Consider the following 23,202-nt stretch of genomic DNA (forward strand, 5'->3'; position numbering starts at 1 on the left):
CTGAGCCATTTTTATTTACTGGCTTGTCAGTTGGCAGTTTCAGGGTTTTTTTTTTTAATAGCACTGTTTTCCTGTAATTAGGGTAAAGTTTGAACCAGATTTATGACAAACTCCCCAAAAAAGGCCACAGAAGGAGTATGAGGTGGAAGCTGGTTAAGTTCTGTTTAGACATGCAAAGATGCCTTTGAGTCATCTGCCTAGAGACACCATTCTGTGGCTGCACTTAAGGGCCTGGAGGTGATATACATCAGACCTAGAAATGGGATTCTAGGTCATGACCACTTGTGGGAAGAATGGCTGAAGCCTTAGAATTACTACAGCCTGTGAAGTGAAAAAATAAGAGGGCCTAGGACGCAAGCCCAAGGAAGGTGATTTCCCAGAAGCCGACAGTTCACATAACTTTTAATGTCCAAAAGTACAATATGCTTCCTTTAAGTAGTTGCTTATTGAAATACATTATGTGTGTACACACCATGGTCCATGAGGTTGGCCCAGGAAAGCACGGCAGGCAACAAGGAAGTCTGATGCTCAAGCTTCAAGGAATGCACCCCTCAGTGTACCAACTGCTCTACCCCATCACCCATCTCCACACCAGTAGGCTACCCTACTATAATCGTAAGAATGAACCACTTTTTAGGAGAGCAGGTAAAAATGAAACTCTATGAAATATGAGATGCAGAAGCTCACATTAATCCCCTCACATTACTGAAATGCTACCTGAGTGAGCTATAATAACCCTGTCTTTGAACCTACATTTGTAGGGAAGCAGCCTATTCTCAAAGCTTTTGTTCTCCATATACAAACCCTCATTACCTCACCCCCTGCAATTGGGGGAAAGAAAATCTATTGCAAATGGTAGTAACTCCTTTAACCTTTGAGGATTTCCATCCCCCACTGCCCTCAATGCAAACGCCAACTGATGTGCAACACACTACCAGCGTTTACATGTGTGCGTATGTGAGCCAACACCGGGAAGGAGGGAGATGAGCTTGGAGGGGGTGAGTCACCACGACGTTTCCTGTCCCAATTTCAGAACCAACAACAAGCAGTATGTCCTGAAGCTGAGTTATAGCACACAGGATCGACCAAGCCTATGTTATTATTCACAGTACACCTCTCCATTTGCAGGCACGGGATGCACCACTAGACCAACAACAAAAAACCTTTAACTACTGTGCCCAAGAGCAGAGTTACGGCCTAGGTAGGGTAAGCTGCTGATATTCCAGCGACAAAAATGTGGAATCTGTGAATGATTTTGTTTTAAGCTGATTGATTTTCCCTTTCTGTCGTTGTTTTGCATAACTTCCAGAGACGTCATAAAAGAGATGGAGGTTAGCCCACTGAAACACAATCATAGCCAAAAGAGAAAGAAAATCAGGGCATCAGAAAGACAACTGCCAATGGGCTGGTGCCTCGGGCTACGAGGTGCAGGGCAAAAAGTCACGTGCTATCACAGAGTTAGCAGGTCACTGCAGTCACAGAAGGACAGCTCACCTGCCTAGTGCAGTCAGTCTAGAATGGTGAAGTGATTCAACAGCAAGTCTTTTATGTAACATAACAGTGATACGCCCAAAGGAGAAAAATGACATCATCACCCTTGATCTGAAAAAATGCAAAAATTGAACTTGTGCAATTCCAATGAAAATACAAACTGATAAAATTCACATGGAAGAGTAAAAGACAATGGTCAAGATAATTAGAAAAATGATACAGTAACAAGGTAGATATGTACCAGTCAGGTCGGGCTGTCCTAACAAGTAGCTGACATGGGATGACTTAAACAACAGACATTGATTTCTCACAGTTCTGGAGGCTGAGAAGTTCAATGTCGAAGTGCTGGTCTATTCAGTTTTTCAGTCTCAGGTGGCCACCTTCTTGCCGTGTCCTGACTTGTCAGAGAGAGATCTCTGAGGCTTCTTCACCTTATTGTACGGATACCAGTCCTGTCAAATCAGGAACCCACCTTCAGGACGTACCTCATTTAACCTAATTACCTCCTCAAAGGACCTTTCTCTAATACAGTCCTATGGAAAGTGGGCAGCAGAGGTTATGGCTTCAGAACATGTATTTGGGGTAGCAACAATTCAGTCGACAGTAGTAGGTAAGGCTATTTGTATATACAGGGTGTTGCAAAAATCAGCTTACACTTCTAAGCATACAAAACAGTTTATTCTTGTGTTATTATTTATTAATTATTATAGTATCTTTCATATGAACAACTGTAAACCTACTTTTGCCCCAACCTATAGATAGCAAGACATATTGTAAAGCCATACTATTAGAATATTGTGTTATTCTAGGTACAGAGAAGCTAGTGGATGAAAATAGAGAGCATAGAAGCAAATCTGCATGTACAAAAATTTCACATGACAAAGGTCACAGTGAATTTATGGATTACAGATGGTGGTATTCATTAGGTGGTGCCCTAAAGCACTAGGCCAGTGATTTTCAACTGGTGCACTGCCAACACTTTTTAAGGGGCCGGGAGTAAAGCAGAGGGGGCCCTGTGGCCTGGGTGGGAGCTCAGTGCTGGTCTGCAAGAAGCTGGTGCTGGGGCCCAGTGGTTGCACTGCATCAGCAAAGCCCTGGGAGGGGGCTGTGTGGGGGTCTGGAGCACAGCCAGGACCACAGAGGAGCAGGGCAGCTGCTGCAGATCACGGTGTTAGGGGATGTGGGGTGAGGCAAGAAATGCTGTTAGAGGTGATTGCCAAGGATACCTACCCCCAGAATTATGTCCTACCATCTAGCCCCTGGCATATCCTAATTTAGATGCTGTGCTCATTTTCTTCCACATTAGCTGACCAGAAACACTGGACAGTGCCCTCAAGAAGTGGCAAGGGGAGACTCAGGAGTCTTACCCCAAAGCCAAAGTTGTGCTGGTTGGATATAAACTGGGCATGTGGACCAACCTGGTCACATTGAGGGAACTATCCAAGCAGTAGCTTATCCCTGTTACATATGAGCAGGGCACTGTACTGGCCAAGCAGGTAGAGGCCATGTCCTCAGTGGAGTGCTCCTCCCAGTGCTCTGAGTACAGCCTCAAGGACATCTTTGCCGTGCCCACTGGCAGCTGCGGTATATTGATTCACACAGGGACTGCAGTGATTCACTCAGCGAGCAGGACGGCCATACTGGGAGAACAAAGGCAAGATACACAAGGATGCAGCCAAGAGTTGCTCTATCACATGAGGAGCTGGGGAAGGGAAGAGTGTCAGGAGGGGTGGTGATGGGCACAACTGTTCCCTTGACTGCATGATGCCTTCCTGACACTAGCTGGGACTTCAGGACAGGCTGAGTGAGACGTTCTCCTAGGCAAGGGACCTGGAGGCAGAGGATGGCACATTCCCCACATCTTCATTCCCCTCCTCTCCACAGAAGTTGAGGGAGTTAGAAGGGCATCTGGGCCAGGAGTTGGCACCAAGCAGTGACCTTGGTTGAGCCTCAGTATATAAAGGGTGCCTTCCCTCTGCACCCCTGGCCCCCATATCCTGGTCCTGGCTTCTATCCTTAAGAAAAGTGTCCATTCCATCACCTTTCCTCACCCTCTCTTCTCACTTTTACAGTGGTTCTCACTCACCCTAACAACCTCCAGGCAAGAAGCAGGTTGAGAAGCCCCTTCCCCCATAAGCCCACCAGTCTTAACTCATCCCTCTCTTCCTCCAATAGTTCCCATATAAACCCTATGTCTTCGGGGTAAAGTTTTTTTAGAACATGCAGTATCTGCCCTGGCTGGTGTGGCTCAGTGGATTGAACACAGGCTGAGAACCAAAGGGTCACTGGTTCGATTTCTAGTCAGGGCACATGCCTGGGTTGCAGGCCAGGTCCCCAGTGGGGGCCATGTGAGAGGCAACCACACATGATGTTTCTCTCCCTCTCTTTCTCCCTCCCTGCCTCTCTCTCTACAAATAAATAAATAGAATCTTTTTTAAAAACATATAATATCTGACTATTTAGCCAGGGGCACTGACTTCTTTTCCCTTAGATTGTCAAAAAAAAAAAAAAAATGACAACAGCCGGCACGACAACAGCCATCCAGTATGTGAATGAATCAGAATTATACCTTTTCTTGTCTCAGACTGGTAAAAACTGTAATATATTTTTTGGTGTGCAGCAATAATTAGTTTACGTGTGTGTGAGATGAAGAAGGTTGAAAATCGCTACATTAGGCCATTGTAGCGGGTGCACAAGACAGCACTGGGCAGACCCTGGGCACCCAGGGGGTGGACTGTAGACCCCAGGCATGGGGTAGCAACAGGCAGACCCAGCAAGGCAGCAATTGAGAAGCAGGGCATGGTGTACAAGGCAGCTGGCTGACTGGGCAGCGGTGCCACATTCGCACACAGATAACTGGGGAGCAAGACAGATGTCGCAACCTAGGATCCTAGAGCCAGAAAATAAAGCCTCAAACACTGAGTGAAAACACCTGTGGGGGTTGAGGCTCAGGAAGAGACTCCCAGCTTCACAGGAGAGTTCTTTGAGAGACCCACAGGGTCCTAGAATGCACACAAACCCACCCACATGATAATCAGCACCAGAAAGGCCCAGTTTGCTTGGGAGAAGTGGCGGAAGGGCCTGAGGTCCCACAGAAAGCTTAGCAAGTGCCACTGTTCCCTCTCAAACCCTTCCTGCACATACAGTGTCACAACCCCACGACTGGGTTGCCCCACCCTGGTAAACATCTAAGGCTCCGTCCCTCATACATAACAGGTGTGACAAGACAAATTACAAAAAAAAAGGCTGAAAAGGAAGAACAGAACAAAGCTCCAGAAATAATACAATTAAGCGACCAAGAGATAGCCAACATATCAGATGCACAGTTCAAAACACTGGTGATCAGGATGCTCACAGAACTGGTTAAATTTGGTCCCAAATTAGATGAACAAATGAAGGCTACACTAAGGGAAATGAAGGGAAATGCACAGAAAACCAATAGTGATGGGAAGGAAACTGGGACTCAAATCAAAGGAGTGGACCAGAAGGAGGAAAAAAATGACCAAACAGAAAAGAATGAAGAAACAAGAATGCAAAAAAATGAGGACAGGCTTAGGAACCTCCAGGACATCTTTAAACATTCCAACATCTGAATTATAGGGGTATCAGAAGGGGAAGAGGAAGAGCAACAAGTGGAAAACTTATTTGAACAAATAATAAAAGAGAACTTCCCCATTCTGGCAAAGGAAATAGACTTCCAGGAAGTCCAGGAAGCTCAGAGAGTCCCAAAGAAGATGGACCCAAGGAGGAACACACCAAGGCACATCATCGTTACATTAGCCAAGATTAAAATGGAGAGAATCCTAGAGGCAGCAAGAGATAAGGGGATAGTCCCCTACAAAGGACTTCCTACCAGACTGTCAGCTGATTTCTCAAAAGAGACCTTCCAGGCAAGAAGGAGCTGGAAAGAAGTATTCCAAGTCATGAAAGGCAAGGACCTACATCCAAGATTGCTCTATCCAGCAAAGCTTTCATTTAGAACGAAAGGCCAGATAAAGTGTTTCCCAGATAAGGTCAAGTTCAAGGAGTTCATCATCACCAAGCCCTTATTTTATGAAATGTTAAAGGGATTTATCTAAGAAGAAGATGATAAAAAATATGAACAGGGAAAGGACAGCAAACTCACAGTTATTAACAACCACACCTAAAATGAAAACAAACTAAGGAAACAACTAGAACAGGAACAGAACCACAGAAATGGAGATCACATGGAGGGTTAGCAACAGGGGAGTGGGAGGAGGAGAGGGGGAAGGGTATAGAGATTAAGTAGCATAGATGGTAGGTAGAAAATAGACAGGGGGAGGGTAAGAATAGTATGGGAAATGTAGATGCTAAAGAACTTAAGGCACATGGACATGAACTAAAGCGAGGGAATGTGGGTGGGAGAGGGTGTGCAGGGTGGAGGGGAGTGAAGAGGGGAATGGGACAACTGTAATAACATAATCAATAAAATAAATAAAACTTCTGAAAATCAATAAGGGGAAGATGAACATCTTAATGAAATGTGAACAAAATACAGCCCATTCTGGTTATAGGTAGTAGTCATTTTCCATAAAGTCACTTTAAACACTGAATTAGCAAATACTAAGCCGTTGCTCCTTGTGGAAAAACAGTTTACTGTACGTGGTCATCGCATTTTCATTAACCAATCAGTATATCACCTTGTTTCACGTGGGTTTCTGTTCCTGTTTCACTAACACCAAGCTCAGGGATGAAGTCCACCTAACACGTGTTTCCTCCAGGAGACACATCCCAGCTTCCTCACTAAGGATCACCACACAGCACTGCCGCACCATGCCTGTGCCATTTCAACAGCAAATTCACCAACAAAAAGCATAAAGTGTAAACAGACCTCAAAAAGGACACTTGTTGGCAGTAGGGGGAGTCAAGCAAGAAGCCACACCTCAGCTGGGGCCATGTGCCTTGGGTGACTGCTCTGCCTATGTCCATAAGAGACTCTGAAAACACCCTGAGTATTAATTTCAGGCTTACAAAGAAATTTCAGTGAGGAACAGAATTTGCAGGTATGAAATCCTCAAACAAGGAGGGTAAACTGTATATGAACAGGCAATTCAATAGCTATTAAACCAACAAAAAATATGTTCAATTTATATTCAAAATATACTCAAAATATGTTCACTATTTACTCGTCAAATCTAATGTAAAATTACTATTGACACAGTTTGAAGTTCTGATAACACCACGTGTTGGAATACTTGGGGAAAGGAGAACTTGTGCCCTGCTGGGGGCACTATGGATCCTTTGGCCACTTGGGAGGGCAACCTGATGGGGGTGGGAAGTGGGCCTGCAATTGCAGCCCCAGGTCTCTACTGCCACAGGGTTGTCGGCCACAGGGACGAGGAGACAGGGACAAGATGTTCACACAAGGCTGTCTGTGTCACGAGAGATAAATGTCCTCCACTCTGCAGGCACATGGATGATTAAAGTGAGACTGACTCATGCAATGGAATGCTGTATGTTTGTTAAAATGAACATAACCTGCATGTATTTACATGAACTTCCAAACTGGAAAACCCTCCCTACCAACTTCCAAAACAATGTCCTTCCATTTGAAAGAGACCTACATAAATCAGAACATAAAAAGAAAAAAAGCAGGACAGGAATAGTAAAAGAGGTTTGTTGCAAACATAAATGAAGAGACAGCCAGTGCAGCAAAATTATTATCTGCAAATGAAGCTCAGGGAAAAAACATTACAGGAACTTAGAGACAAAACAAAAATGGCACAGCCTCAAACTCATATGTATTTAGGGGCATACACAGAAATTAAAAAAACTGAAAACAGATAGAAAATGAATATGTAATCTGTGTGCACAAAAAGACATTTTTAATAACACACTTAACATATGTGATGTTATATGAACTGACATGTGTGTGGCCCCCCACCAGAAAACACTTTGTTAAAACAAGAGGACACAGTCACAAATATTGACCATATCTAACTGGTCACAAAGGAAATCTTAACAAATTATCAAAAGCAAAATATATCCCAAATTCACTGATAATAATGCAACAAAAAATCAGAAAAAAATAAAAGCTTATGTGCCTGTGGGTGTAGGTGGAAGAGAAAGAGTAGCCAAAATGGTGTTCAGAGGAAACTTTATAATTTGAAATGCACCTGCTTGCAAATTTAAAATGCCTAATAAAAATTAAGTTTTCAAGACATTAGTATGACATAATGATCACCTGAGTTAAAATTTACATACAATGAAACACACAAATCCTAAGTATTCTGTGAATAATACACACTGGCAATTTTACCGCTGTGCTTTTCACTGTATCTAAGTTAACTCAAAAAGAAACAGGAATGTACAAATATTGAGTTCTTGTTAACAATTTCCATGGTGAAAAATTTCAGGATGAGTGTACAAAAATCTGCAACTTGTGAAATCAGTAAAAAAAAAATAAGACAGACTGATGGGTGGAGATCGACAGAAAGGGAAGTGACAAAAGTAGCAACATGCAGTCAATGTGAATGGCAGGGTCTAGTCGGTAGGGAAACTTTTTCCACTTTTCTGTATTTGAAATTTTTCATAGTAAGTGTTAGGAAAAAAGGCTATCTGAAAGCGTGAAGAAAGTGGTTCATAACAATTTAATTAAATATTAATTTTCCCAGATTTATCTAAAAAGTCATTAAAATTCCAATAAAAATACTCTCAGAATATTTCAAGGAAATTATGGTATTCTTTAATAAAACACATAAGAACCCACATAATTATTGATAAATGGTAGAAAATTTAAGTTTCTGTGTTATCAAGAAGATACATAATTATTAAAAATCATTAAGAAAGAATGTAAGGGCAATGGGCCAGGATTATGAAGAGACAGTTGGCAAAAAGAAACTGTGTGCCAGGAAACGTCCATCTCCAGCAAGCCTCAGAGGTCGTACAGTTTTCCTCCTTCAGAATAGCAAAATTAACAGATTTGGGGATCATTTTGGAGACAAAGAGAAATGGACAGGGAAGCCTCGCCCACGTGTGTCCCTCCATTCTCTACTCCTCAGAACCCCCCTCAAGAACCTCTGTCCATCAGTCCTGGGTCACAGACAGGGAGGCCCTGGAAGGCATGGAAGTCACGGAAATTCCTGTCGCTGCAGGAAGAGGCACTCAGTCTGGGGACGGAAAGAAAGAAAGAATCCTTGGGGAATTTTAAATGTTCTGGGACTGTTAAACATGTCGAACATAGTATCTTTTATGTAAAAAAAAAAAAAGAGTAAAAGTGAGATGCTATAGCTCTCAAAGGTGAGAAAGGCCTGGCTCTGGTCCACCCACGTAATAATGTAGGACCCTGGGGCACACAGCTGCCCAAATTCTTTGCACAAATATATTGATTTAACCCATAATTGAAAGTGAGAAAATACATGTAACAATGTTGTTAAATTTTATATAAAATTCAAATATGTAAACATACTAGATATTTACATATATATAAAATTATATTACAGTTATATATAAATTGTATTTATATACTCTAACACTGTTTGTTATATATTTATGTAAAGTATGTAAATTATTATATAAATAAATTATATGACAGAAAACAAAATAATTCTTTTGAAGTGACTCATTCCTTTCCCCAAGCCTCATAGATGTTCCCTTTATACAACTTCTTCATTCCTCATTACACTCAAGAATGACCGGTAAAGAGAAATGCTTCGGCACATTTGCCGACACAGAATGTTCCCAAAAATCCTCCTTGTGCAAGAGGCACCTGCTGTATGCTCAGAGGGGGTCAACCTCGCCCCGTGCCGTGCCCCAGTGGTCAGTGTGTATGAGGAACCAGGGGGACATGGATGTACAGAGTACACTGCTCAGCTTCCCAACACAGCACTCGTGTCTCTCTAGAACACTGGAGGTGAAGCTTTGGTTCTCCATGTCTGGGTAGGAAATGAGAAACCCAACTGTGCCTGCAACCTCAAACACAGGTGCTACAGAGTAATTCTCAGGCACACAATGAGAACAGATCAGGTCCAGTGGGGATCTTCTCACAATGGACAGGCATATGCTGGAAAGACTGGCCCGGAAACAGAGGCCTGAATTCACGACTCAGTAAAGACGCTGAGCCAGGTTTGGAGCCTCAGCTGAAGTGGGTCTGAGAGTCTGCCTATGGCTGTGGGTGGTGCTGGGACTTCAGGGGCAACTGCTTCCCTGGCTCTAAATACCTAATCCAGGTATTCCTGGCAAACTGGTTCATATGCTGATACTGCTTCCCAGTGCCTGCCTGGAAGGTCACAATACGTAAAAGGCACTAGCAATGTCTGTTTTTATGACAATTTTCCTAACACTGACTGGAAAATATAATAGTTTTCCAGGCCACAGCAAACATACTGCCATCCTGGTGTGAAGTCCAGCAAACTTCCAGCAAATTCATCAAAAATGCTGTGTGCTGGATTTAAAACCTGGATTTTTACGTAATGGAGACCCTCAGAGAATGAGAAAATGGTTTGAGGAAAACAGGTACTTACTGAAAATTATGATTTGGGCTGTGTGTTGGACCTAAAAAGAAAAAAAAGGGACATGTTATTAATACTTCATGATTTGGAACCAATCTTTTTTCCAATCAAGCCAATGGTGAAGGCAGCCACAGCCCAGGGTGCTCCTTCACGGTCAGCTGTCCTTGGCCGGGCTCTGCCCCTGCCCAGGACGCTGTGCCAGGGACAGGGAAACCAAAACGCATGGAGGGGCACTCTGTTTAGACAGAATCGTTTGGACCTACTATTGAGAGTTTTCCTTTTTCTCCCTCCTCATCTTCATCTAACCTTGATTCATAAGATATACCTTACTAATCAGTGATGAAGTGGCCTGAGGTTTGTGTGACAAGCTGGAGCATTGCAGAGACCTTTTCACAACTGGAATGAAAAGGGGATACATTCCTTTCAGCCATTTAATAAGCTGAAGAGTATAGAACTGTCATCATACTGGCTGTCCACCCCTCCTCTCAGCTTGGCCAGGTGTCAGTGGGGTAGGTGGGTATTTGGGGCTGTGTGGGCCCCCCAGGCTGTGCATGGCAGGGTGACCTTGTGATATATGACCTGCCCACTAAATCTTACAGCTCACCTTTGTACCTGACTTTATGTTCTGCATCCAGTGTGTTCATCTGTGCCCCTCTTTTTACCAGTTGAATGGGAAGCAGGGTAAACTGGGCCCAGTGCACAAGGCAAGGCTTTTGGAAATGGCTTTATTAATTTCTTCTCTGCTGGTGTGTGTGTGTGCAATTTTAAACTGCAAGTTAATCTCAGGCTCCCTAGCTGCAAATGGACAGGCCCAGACCGCCCTCACTCACCAAGTCGCACAAACAGGACGCCAGTGGCAGTTATGGTTTTCATCCCATTGGTGGCCACACACTGGTAGTAGCCGGTGTCTGTTGTGTCTAGGTCCTGGATGCGTAGCCGTGAGCCATATTCTGTCTTCCGGATAATGACACGCCTCGGCTCCTGCACGACCGGGGCATCATTTTTCAGCCACCGCACACTAGGGGGTGGGTTGCCAGCCACCTTGCAGTGCAGAATGGCAGTCTGACCTTGGACTATGGTGATATTGTTCACTGGCTCCAGAAAGTTCAGAAAGTAACCTGAAAAGGAGAGTGTCACATAAGAGCAAACTTCGGCAGGGGCTGGTGGGAAGGGCTTCTGGGAGCCGCAGGGGGAGGCTTTAATTTCTCTCACACATACTGTCTAGTCCCAATATTGGCAGAACTGTGTTCTAGAATGTTGCAAGAATACTGAATTAGGTAATACAGAACCACTACTGTAACTGAGCCTGCAGTCAGAGCATTTTCATTGAATGAATAATACCTAACCTTGTTTTATGTGTTTCTGTGTAAAGACACCTTATTTATCATCTATTGTTGATGCACTGACGTCATGCTCACAGCCGACAGCACCGGAGCTCCTGCCTGCAGGGTGCACATCCAGCTCACAGGTTTTCTCACAATGTGCGTCACACACAGCTCTCTGTATTTAGGGACACCAGACACACTTCAGCACCAGTATTGGGCATTTAAAATTTTTTTAAAGATATTGTTTATTTTGGAGAGGGGCAAGGGAAGGAGAAAGGGAGAGAAACATCAATATGTGGTTGCCTCTCATTCACCCACTACTGATGACCTGGTCCACAACCCAGACAATGTGCCCTGACTGGGAATCGAACTGGTGACCCTTTGGTTTGCAAGCAGGCACTCAATCCACTGAGCCACACCAGCCAGGGTGTATCAGGCATTTTAACCAGTGAAATCACCAATAAAATGTGAAACCATGGGACTGCCAACCATGGAAAGGACACTTGTTCCCGGTGTGAGCTGAAACAAGGCAGGCAAAGTATTACCTCAGCTGGGAGTGCACATAGCTGGAAATCCAAATTCCCTGCTCTGAGTATGTCTGTGAGTGAACCACAAATGTGAGTGAGGGTGGATGTGTGTTTATAGAAAGTTTAAGCAGTTGGCAAACTCACCAACATGAAATCAACAAATAATGAGGACTACCTTCTTTTTTCAAGCTCTAAATCTAACCTAATCTCACTAATTTATGATGCAAATTCATGTTCAGAAAATCCATCCTCCCTCTTGTCCCACGAAAAGATGTCCTGAGACACAAGCTAATCACTAGCCTAACCAAGACAAGAATGACAAAAGCTAAATGGTGCTGACCTCCTACTGCATCTGGGTCAGAAGCAGAAAGGAGCCATCCTGGGCTCACACTTTACAGGGAAGGACCCAAAATACAGAGTGAGCAGGACTGGAAATGCTGCTTTGCTCTCACCTGCAACCCAGGCCAACAGTACAAGAGGAAGTGAGGCAGACAGTAGAGGACAGGGGGGAGTGTGTAGCATATGTGTGTGCATGTGCGTTTGTGGTGTAGGTCAGGGGCAGGAGGTTACTCTCTCGAGATAAACACACATGCTAAAATTCCATAATACATAAAAAACAAACAAGTCTAGACAGACAAGACAATCAATCATCAGGACATGAACTCGCTTCTGAGTTCAAAACTGATATAGCACAATCTGAATATTAGTATAAAACATATTTGTGTTCTGAATCTTCTGGCTTGATTTCTGATTGGTTCCTAATTCTTTTTTAAAAAGTAAAGTTGAAATATTGAAAGATGGCCTATCTCTGTTATTACTGATTTCACTGGATAGAAAAATTACAAGATTTCTAGTAGACCCCCGGGGTAAATTTTCACGGGACAGGTGATAGTCCCCTCAACAGTGGGTGGTTGGTTGGTGGTAGGTAAGGGGGTGGGGTGCTGTGGGTTTCATAATAAAGGGGCAGTTTTCTTTCATAAGGAACATTGGATAGATATCTGTCTGGAGAGGTATTACTAATTCACACTGATTATTATATGAATAAATATCATTAGGGTCTACCTTGATTCCTTCCAGACCAACCCTTTTCTCAATGCACTAAATTAAGGTGTCAAACAGAATTCTTTTTTTTTTAAATATTTTATTTATTTATCTTTAGAGGGGAAAGGAAGGAGAGAGGGAGAGAAACATCAATGTATGGTTGCCTTTCATGCATCCCCTGCTGGGAACTGTCCTGCAGGGAACCAGCCTGCAACCCCAGTATGTGCCCTGACTGGGAATTGAACCGCGATTGTCTGGTTCGCAGGCCTGCGCTCAATCCACTGAGCTATACCAGCCAGGGAAACAGAATTCTTATGGATGACACAAAGCTGGAAGGTAACTGAAATGTCAATGACAACCCCCTGAAAAGATGTTCTAAATCAAGTCAAGTGGCATTCTGGATGAATGCTCTTCATTAACTCAACTGTACCAGCTCAGCTAGGGAAGACCTGTGCACCTAAGGTTCCTGCACTAGACCCTGCATCCCTGAATACAACATCAACTCTGACTTCACAGTTTTGAGCAGTTACTCCAACAGAGTATGGCAAACGCATTGTCACAATGTGTTTTGGCAAGAACCCACCTTAATCAGGGTTTCATATGAAGTACTTTCAAGTTGCTTAATATTCAAATGTCTCATTAAGGTATTTATAACATTAAAGGCACACTAAGGAATATAGAATAGTCAGCAAATTGTCATTTAAAATAGAAAATGACATATTAAGATCACAATAATCTCTTCCTCTTGGCATTAAGTTTAATTGTAATTCTCATCTGTATGCATGACAAGCCATGGCTTCCCAGCAGACACGTGCAGTGCAATGCAATGCTTCAGGTACAGGGAAGGTGTGAGGGTCTGTGTCTCTGAGCTGACTAGCAAAATCTAAAAGGAGTTCTGAGGTGTTCTGAGGGCCAGGACACCGAAGTCTCTGTTAACTGTCATCTCATCGATTGTAGGAGCTGGTTCTAGAGTTATTCTGCCATCATTTCCCTCCATTTTCAGGACATCTGCACACATCAACTTGGGACACCTCCACTGGTCAGTTAAATATCTTGAAAAGTACAGAAGAATTCTTCTTCAACATGGAAGAGACACTTGTGAAGGAAGAAAGAACGGGAGTGCTCAGAGAAGTTAAGAATCTGTACCACTTAGAGAGGAACCTGAGGGGAAACTGGGACTGTCCAATTACAGTAAATAGACCCTCAGTATCTAATTCTTCGCAAGAATACATTTTTTTTCCCTCAGAAGCTTATGGAAACATGGACTTCTTCTTCAATGTTCCATTCATTCCTCTTAACAGCTTCTTCTACACCCCTGATTTGACAAGTTGGCAACTGTTAAGACTGAGGCTTTCAGCGTCCCCAAGAAGGCCCCTTTTTGACAGGTAAAGACAGGGAGGATTTGCTCCTGCCTGCCCTGCCCTCTGCTTGGGCACAGAACCTGGGGTCAACCCTACTCAACATTGTGAACCCTGCTCTGAAGGGCTGAGGAGAAAGGAGCTGTAGTCCCAGTGAACCCAAACTCTAAGAAGGAACTTAAAGTAGGCCAGACAACACTGAGAAGAGGCAGCACTAGAAGGCACTGCCAGGACTGGAAAGCACAGTCCTCAATGGCCAGCACCATCCCTGGGGTGGCTCTGGGTGCATGACATAGAGAAGGCCACCCCCGTTCCAATGTGGGCCTTGAATCAACCTTCTTCATTGTTCTATTGGAGGCTCAGAGAGACCAAAACCATAGGTCAATATGATAACTTCATAAATTCACTGCTTCTGCCCTAAGCTAGGTCAGTAAAACTGAGATTTCAGGAAGAAAGCAAGTAGAGAGATAATAAAGAAAAGTTAACTTATATCCATAGTATCTTGCTTCTGGAACCTTCTCTACCCTTTGTCCACTGGAAGGGAGGGTTCTTTGCTCTTCCTAAAACACATCCAGCTGGACCCTTATTGCAGAGTCCGCTGAGAACACCTTATCTTGGAGCTTCCCTATTTCTCAAGGGGCAAGTCTCTGCCGAAAGGTCACCTTCGCAGAGGGTGCTCCTCAGGCTGCCCCACCTTGAACAATCTCCCATGTGTTTCTAACCCTGCTCCCACCCCACTGAACTTGGCCTGTTACCGTGGCAAAGTCACTCTCAATTATGGTGATTGAAATATATTTAGACATCAAGAATAGCAAATGTTACCTTTTGGGGCTAGTTTCTCACATTCACTTTAGGATCATCCTAAATTCCACTTAAAAATTGGACTGTTGCCCTGGCCACTGTGATTCAGTTGGTTGGAGCATTGTCCCACAAACCAGAAGATCAGGGGTTTGATTCCTGGTCAGAGCACATGCCTAGGTTGCAGGTTCAGTGCCCAGTCAGGGTACATGTGAAAGGCAACCAACTGATGTTTCTCTAGCACATCAGTGTTTCTCTTCCTCTCTCTCTCCCACCCTCATCTTCTCTCTAAAATCAACAAGCATGTCCTCAGGTGAGGATAAAAAATTGGGGTGTTGATGGAGAACTGCTCTTATAGATATTTGTATAAAACTGCCCTTCTGACAATACTGAGAAAACAAGGTCTATGTCTCTATTTCAGACCTTCTCATCTTTTCAAAAAAGCTTTGTCATTTCTTTTACATACATCTTCATGTTTATTTTTAGGTAGTTTTCTAGGTACTCTGTAATTTTCCTTACTGGTAGTGAGTGAAGTGGTTTCATTTCTATTATTTCCATGTAAGTGGTTTAAGGCTTACAGGAAAACTATTACATATCTACATATTGTACTGATTTTTTTTCTTGCTGCTGTAACAAATTAGCACAAACTTAGTAGCGCAAAGCAATACAAATTCACCCTACAGCTCTGGAGGTCAGACTCCCCCCAACCCCAAATCAAGGTGTTGCAGGGCTTTGTGCCTTCTGGAGGCTCCAGGAGAGTCTCTTCCTGTGGCTTTCCTGGCCCTGGAGGCCACCACCTGCCCGGGCTTCTGGTGCCCTCCTCGCATCACTCCAACCTCTGCTTCTCATTACACCTCCAACCAGTGACTCTGAGCCTCCAACCTCCCCTTTAAGGACTTCTGTGAACACACTGGGCCCACCTGGATCATCCAGGATCATTGCCCATCTCAAAATCCTTAGCTTAATCGCAGTTTCAAAATCCCTGTGTCAGGAAAGGTTCACTGGTTCCAGGGATTAGGACGTGTGCATCTTTGGAAGCCATTGTTCAGTCCACCTGGTATACTCCCGTTTTATCTTGTCACTTTACTAAACTACCTTATTAGCTAAAATAGTTTCAGTCAATTGTCCTGGACTCTCTATTAGGTGTCTTCTTCAAATAACAATAATATAGCCTTTTTACTTTAAAAAATCATACTAGTCATATGTTCTTTTGTCTAAATGTTTTTGTTCGACAGCAATTCCTTTGATTTTTTAATACTGAAATGTTGTCAACATACAGAAAATACAAATATTAATATAATAGTATCCATGTATACATCAAAATTTTATGCTAACATTTTAATGTATTTGATTTACACTTCAAAAAAATAAAACATTATGAAATATAACTAAAGCCCACTGCCCCATACTGCTCCCTCTCTTAGAGAACTGGTACACACGATTCCAAAGCATACCTGTATTACTCTAAATTTTAAAATTTTTCCCTGAAAGAACATCTTTGCTAATTGTTTTGTATTTTTTTTCCACTCAAAGTCAACTTTGGATTTAATCCCTTGTTTTAATTACTGTATAATATTCCACTGTACAAATAAACCACAATTTCATTATGCTTTTTCCAATGGAGGGGTAGTAAATTGTTTCCACATTGTTGGTGCAAACAAGTATTTAAAAACCTACTGCAACATGAGACTCATTCTGTACATGTGCAGAAGCACCTGGACAGCAGGAGCGCTGGAGGTGCTTCTCCACTCCTCCAACTCAGAGGGCTGTGAAATCTCTCATTTCTCTAGGTCTCAGCAGTGCTGGAAACCATCTGTTCTCTACTAATGATGTCTCGATTACAGAGCTGTCTCACCACCTTGCCAACATTTGGTGTTTGGAGGCTTTAAAGTGTTTCAGCCCGACAAACATGCTGCTATTATATTTTCCATTTTGAGAATTCCTCATGAGCTTAAACATCTCCTGGAAGATCCTGGCCACTGGCATCCTCCTTCTGTACAGCCTGTTCAAATCTTTGTACTGATGCTCTTTTTCTAACTTCTGCAGTTAACGAATTTTCTCTTTTTTTTCTAATATATGCACTAAATGTGAAATTTCACTTCATCTTCTTTTTCAAAATCCTCCCCCAAAGATATATTTGCTGGTTTTTGAAAGAAAGAGAGAAAGAGAACACACTGATCAGTTGCCTCCTTCATGTGCTCTGACCAGGGATCTAAACCTACAACCTTCTGGTACAGGAGGTGATGCTCCAACAAAACTGAGCCAGCCATCAGGGCTCCTGTCAAACGTCTTCTTTAGCCACCCAATAAATTAGTTTATTTAAACTCCATATGGCTGATCGGACCCAAATACCTTACAATTTACATTATAAGTTTTTCTTGTAGCTATGAGTTATTAAAAGTGTGCTACAATTGCACTGTTGTCACAGAAGACAGCCTGTGATGCCACACAGATTCACTTAGAGCCCAGTGTGGCATCAATTCCTGTAAATGGTCCACATTTGACTGGTTAAGAATGTGTTTACTCTAATTTCTCAGCGAAGGCATTATATGAGGTCTGTCTAGAAAAAGTCCAACCATTGTTAATAAAATGAGAATGGCTTACGCAACACCCACATGACCATGCAGCCAAAGAGAGAGGAGTGGCATGCACATGTGTGAACAATGACTTCACTCTAATAGTGGGGGCAGTAGACAGCATTGAGTGAGCATGTGTATTGTGTGGCTGTTGCATTCAAAGTGACTGAGTAGAGCAATGAATCTGCATCAAACTTTACATTAAGCTTGAACTCCTCTGTGGAAACTATTCATAAGGCTGTGGCTATGAATAGCAACTGGTGATTGGAAGCTTCATCATGACAATATGCCCACTCATGCATCTCACCTCGTGCAGAGTTTCTTGGCAAAATATCAAATCACCCAGGTGACTCAGCCCCTCCTACAGCCCAAGTTTGGTGCCCTGTGACTTCTGACTTTTCCCGAAACTGAAATCACTTTTGAAAGGGAAGAGATTTCAGACCATCAGTGAGATTCAGGAAAATACGATGGGACAGCTGAAGGTGACTGGGAGAACTGTGTGAGGTCCCGAGGTGCCTACTTTGAAGGGGACTGAGGCACATCACTGTGCTATGTGCAATGTATCTTGTACTTCCTTCAATAAATGTCTCTATTTTTCATATTACATTGTACCTTCTGGACAAACTTCATACATGCACGTTCATTAGATTAAGCTTGTCCACTGTGTTGTTCAAATTTTTAATATGCTTATCTATTAGTGTCAATGAAATATATGTCAACTGATTCTGTATTTATCAAACAGCTATGACTAATTCTGTCAGGTTGAGTTGCTGGGAACAATAAACTTCAGGTTTATTATATCATCTGGTCCTTATATTACTATATAAGAGTTTTGTCTGAAAGGCCATTTTGTCTGACATTAATGCAGTCACCTCAGAGCACTTTTGATTAACACAACCCTACTCTTTATTTGTAATTTTTAAATCACTTTTATGATTATATACCACACATGAACCTTACAAACAACATAATATTTAACATGTTAATTTATGAGTCTACATGTTAATCTATAAGTTTTTAAGTGATGGGTTTTGTTTTTATTTTGTCTCAAGTCACCTTTCCTCTTTTCTATTGTTATGGCTTTCAGTTACAGCCTCCCAATGTTTAGTTACGCTCCATTTTTAAGCCCCATAGTCATTATTATTGCTGCTTTTTAACTAACAGAGTCATTTAGATTTGCTGACCTGTTTGCCAACTTCTTTCCTTGCCAGCACCACTTGCATCTCATTCCTTCCTCCCAGTACAACAAAACTCTTCCCGATTGACACTCTTTTTCCAAGTAAAGCAATGAGGTTGAAACAGTCTTGCTCTAAAAATACCTGTTACTTTTACCCCTGAGCAACAGTTTACCTGGGCAAAGAAGTCTAAACTGGCAGTTACACTAGCATCCTCTGGTTTTTTCACTTACCGTAAATCTTGCCTATTCTTGTTCCTTTGTGGGTAATCTGACCTTTGTCCTTTTAAAAGGGCTACTTTTCATATTCCCTTTGCCATTTCAAAGTACTGCTGTGAATTTGTTTTCATTTTGGCCTCTTTGGGCCTCAGTGCCATTCTAAACATTTGATAATTTGTGTCTCTCATCAATTGCATACAATTCTCTACCAAAAGCTCATGAAATATTATTTCTCCCTTCCCAGTTATTTCTTTGAAATCTCACTCTAAGTACACACTGACTTCCTATGTGATTCCTCGTGCCCTTTACCTCCTTTTATGTTCCCCATCCTTTTTTATCTTTAGCTTTGCACTGTCTACTCCTTAACCTATCCATCAGGTTTCTCATTTCATCAAGTATAATTTTGTCCACAAGGTCTCTTTGGTTCCTTTTCAAATCTTCCTTTGAAAATTTCTGCTTTTCTTCCTTTATTTTTAATTCTTCTAGTTTCCCTGGTTGCTAACTCACCATTCACCATGGGCCTCTCCAAGTGTGCTTTGTAATTTTTCCCTGCCAGGCTGTTTTTCCTGTGGAAACCCATAGAAGATTGGATTCCTTCAATGGGCACTGCCAAGTAAATTCCCTTGTCAACTCTGGAATCCTTGCAACACTTCAATCATGCATATTTGGCTTCCTGTGTGTGAGTCCAAGTTTGAGTTCTCATGGGGAAAATGTGTCTCCTACCTGGAGCCAGGGTGGAGGCACCTCCCTAGGCTGATGGGTGAAACAGACTGTAACCCCCAGGTCTCCTGGCTTTCTGCAGAGGCTTGTCCTCAACATCTCTATTGTCCAGACTCTGCAGGTTTCCTTCCAACTTGATGTTAAAACCCAAGGCTCCAATGCAACTGAGTTTAGCAGCATAGTTTCTATAGCAGGGCTGATATCTCACAGGCCTTGTGTTAGGATACAAGAAATGCAAATGCCTTCATTTTCCTAAAACCAAACTTGATTTTTGTCCCTCCCAACCCCTAGTTCTCCTGAAATTAGTAACCTTAGTATATATTTTAAGGTCATCTCACTTGGGATTTTCCTACTCCTGGTATTCTCTCTAGTGGAGCATTTATGTTTTGGGGGGGGGGTTATTCCAACATCAGAGCATTGCAGGACCTGACAAACATGCCGGTGCCCTTGGCCTGCACCAGCTCTGCTGAGGTGCCCATGTCTTATTAGTGCTCCTTCTTCTCTAGCTCCCAGACATGTGCCCACATCTGTGACGCCACCTGCCACTGCTGGGCAGCCTATATCAAAACTGCAGAGCTCAACTCTCTGCCTCAGGGAAACGTTTTCCTGGGATACCTGGGCCATTCTCCAAGGGTGCCAACCAAGCAGGGCCACCCTGTAGTCCCTGCCCTGGTTCCCAGACTGGCATAGTGCTGTTCCCTTCCCTTTCCTGGATCCTGGGCAGTTCTCCATGTCTTTTGCAAGTTCATCTAATCATGTACATGTTTGACTAATACCTGATTGAGCACTTGCATGTAATTTACGTGGGAGGGCAGCCACATTAGCTTGTTCTACCAATTTTGGCCAAAATGAAAGCTAGAAAGAAAGCTCTCTGGAGATGAAGCACCATGCTCCTGCTCCTTTGGTGTGTTACTCACAGCTAAGCCGTTTAACTCTCGACTTCACTTTCCTTATGTGCAAAATATGGGGTCTGTACAACCCATCACTAATTCCTCCCTGGCTCACCAAGGCTTCCTTGAGAGCTCCCTCAAACCTTGGCAGACACGACTGGATGGGCTGAGGGGAGCCAGGCCTGGTGCTGACGGCTCACAGGGAGGTGGTCAGCCCTCCACAGCGTCAGAATAGAAATCTCCCCTTTTAGTTTCCCCAGAGGGTTTCCCTTCCTCACAGTGGAGGAGGTTTCACAAGACATGCTGATGAGTTCTGTTTCCTGCTGCCCAGGCCAACTCTCTGCTCACCACACACTTGGGAAAGTAGAGCAGAGTCCAGATGAAGACACACCAGAGGCGGAGGGACCTGCTACTAGGGTGCCACTCCTGCCTGACAGGTTAGTGACCTTACAGGTTAGTGACCTTACAGGTTAGTGACCTCATTTTTTATTGCAAACGACCACCCACATACTCGCCAACTGGGCCAGATTATGTAGGTGTTTGAGTATCTGGGAAGGAGATAGGAAGAGCCTTATCTACAAGGGGTCACAAGGTCATAGGGTGTTAATTTATGGGAAACAAAACAGATAACCTGCCTGGAAGGGCTGGTGATTTGGAGACTCTGAGAGCTGCTCTTCCCAGGGGGTATTAAAGGTCAATGAACCAGTCAGGTGGTGGGAGCAGCCACCCCCCCCCCCCTTCAAACTGCCTCACTAAGCTGTCTGGAGGTCTGAACAGGACCAGTCAGGTAAAATGAGAGGGAGGCTGCTTAGCAGAGCAACAGGGGCAGGAGAAGAGGGTGTAAGATTAAAAAGGATGAGAATCCGAGAAAATGAGAAAAACAGGGAAAACAAAATGAAATGACCTATGAAACGGAGAGCAGCACCAAAGAGTGTCTGCACATTTGGAGCAGGGTGCCGGGCGGTGAACTGCATCCCGCAGTCTTCTGTGGAAGCTCTGATCCCTAGAACCTGTGAATGGGACCTTACTTGAAAACAGGGTCAAGTTAAGTTGGAGTCATATGGGGGGCCTACCCCCATGGCTGGTGTCCTCTTCATAAGAAGGCTATTTGGACAGAGAGACACACAGAGAAGAAGACCATGTGACAACTGAGACAGAGACTGGAGTGATGCTGTCACAAGCCACAGAACTGAAGGGACTGTCAACAACAGGAGGTAAGAGGCATGGGTCGGTTTCTCCTCATAGTCTCCAGAAGGAACCAGCCCTGCTGACTCCTTGATTTGGAACTACCGCCCTCCAGAACTCTGAGAGAGTAAGTCTCTATTGTTTCAAGGGCCCCATCTGTGGCACTTCACTGTGATAGCCCTCAGAAACTAATGCAAAACAACGAAGAAGGAAGGAGACAGCTTCCTATGCACAGGGTGACACTCACATCCTCACAGAGAGGCAGAGATGTGAAACATTCACACCAGGGACAGCTATAAGACAAGCACATGTGAATAAACATGCAAACGGCAGTATCTGTTGGGGACCGCTCTGCCTGGTTTCAGGAATTGTAACCCTAACCACCCCCCAAGCCCCACCCCTGCCCCAGGGCTAAGGATGAGTGAGTGACCTCCGGAATGTGACCCACGGGAGACAAAGCTTGTCTCTGGTCACAAATGCTGCCTCAGTTTCCTCCCTGCCCCCAAAGCATGGTCGGAAGTCCATGACAGGTAAGTCTCCTCACAGTGGGGAGCAACCTAAGCCAGACTCCACCACTCGGGAGGCCTTCATGGAAGAACTGGGGGTGGGGGTGGGGGTGGGGGCTGCAACAAAAAGTGAGCAATAGACTCCTGCCCCCTGGCTATGTGACATAACAGGAGTCCCCACGTCCTCTGGGAGCAGCGGTTCCTGGCTCTAATCCCCTTAAGCCTGAATACCTGATAGGGAGGGGTGCAGCTCCTTGCCTTGCCAGAATGCATGAGCGCGCTCATGTGTGTATGTGTCAGGGGCAGGGAGGATCTGGCAGCACAAAGACTTGGTGATAAACCTGTGAAATCTGCTCTGCTAAGAGTGCTTTCATTCATGTGATAAGGGTCCGAGAGAAAATGAGTATGTCTCCCAAAGTTTCTGCAATCTTCTTTCCTGACAGACACTGACTCAGACTAAGCCCTCAGATTTCTTTGAAATGTTATCTACTGTTTGATCCTTGCCGCCCTGTATTCCTGGGTATTACAACCCAATAAAAGCCCCTGGAGGAGGGGGCTCAACGCCTTTTTCCCCTGAGAAACTGGCCACAGCTCACGGCCCTTCCCCTTTGAGGGATCAGCCACCTCTCCTCCCCAAGCAGATCATGTCATGTCTTATTTACTTTCATCTGTGGCAGACAGGGGACTCGCCCCCACAAGTATCATGTTTACACCCAACACGCTGAGAAAGAAGAAGCCCTGCCTCCTCTGTCACTGCAGTAGGAAGGGCAGCAATCAATGGTACCAGCCAGACGACAGTGGTGCTGGTTGCCATGATTCAATCCCAGATGCAGCATCAGTACCAAAACTACCTGGGGGGAGGGGTGGACTTGGAGGACCCTGGGAAGAAGATGAGATAAAGAGGAAGGCTTGGAGGTGAAA

General features: G+C 43.9%; 1 protein-coding gene across 2 annotated transcripts in view; it reads right to left on the reverse strand.

Moving 5' to 3' along the window:
• The window catches only part of ROR2 (receptor tyrosine kinase like orphan receptor 2), a 220,997-nt gene that overhangs the window by 23,596 nt on the left and 174,199 nt on the right, over positions 1 to 23,202 (reverse strand). For both annotated transcript variants that reach the window (XM_053662637.1, XM_053662639.1), the window contains exons 3-4: positions 10,793 to 11,080; positions 9,975 to 10,005 (exon numbers count right to left, since the gene is read on the reverse strand). In XM_053662637.1, coding sequence (XP_053518612.1) covers positions 9,975 to 10,005; positions 10,793 to 11,080 — 319 coding nt within the window. The remainder of the gene's footprint in view (positions 1 to 9,974; positions 10,006 to 10,792; positions 11,081 to 23,202) is intronic.

The sequence above is a fragment of the Artibeus jamaicensis genome, unplaced genomic scaffold (genome assembly GCF_021234435.1).
Source record: "Artibeus jamaicensis isolate MK-2021 breed Jamaican fruit bat unplaced genomic scaffold, CSHL_Jam_final contig_264, whole genome shotgun sequence".
Lineage (NCBI taxonomy): Eukaryota > Metazoa > Chordata > Mammalia > Chiroptera > Phyllostomidae > Artibeus > Artibeus jamaicensis.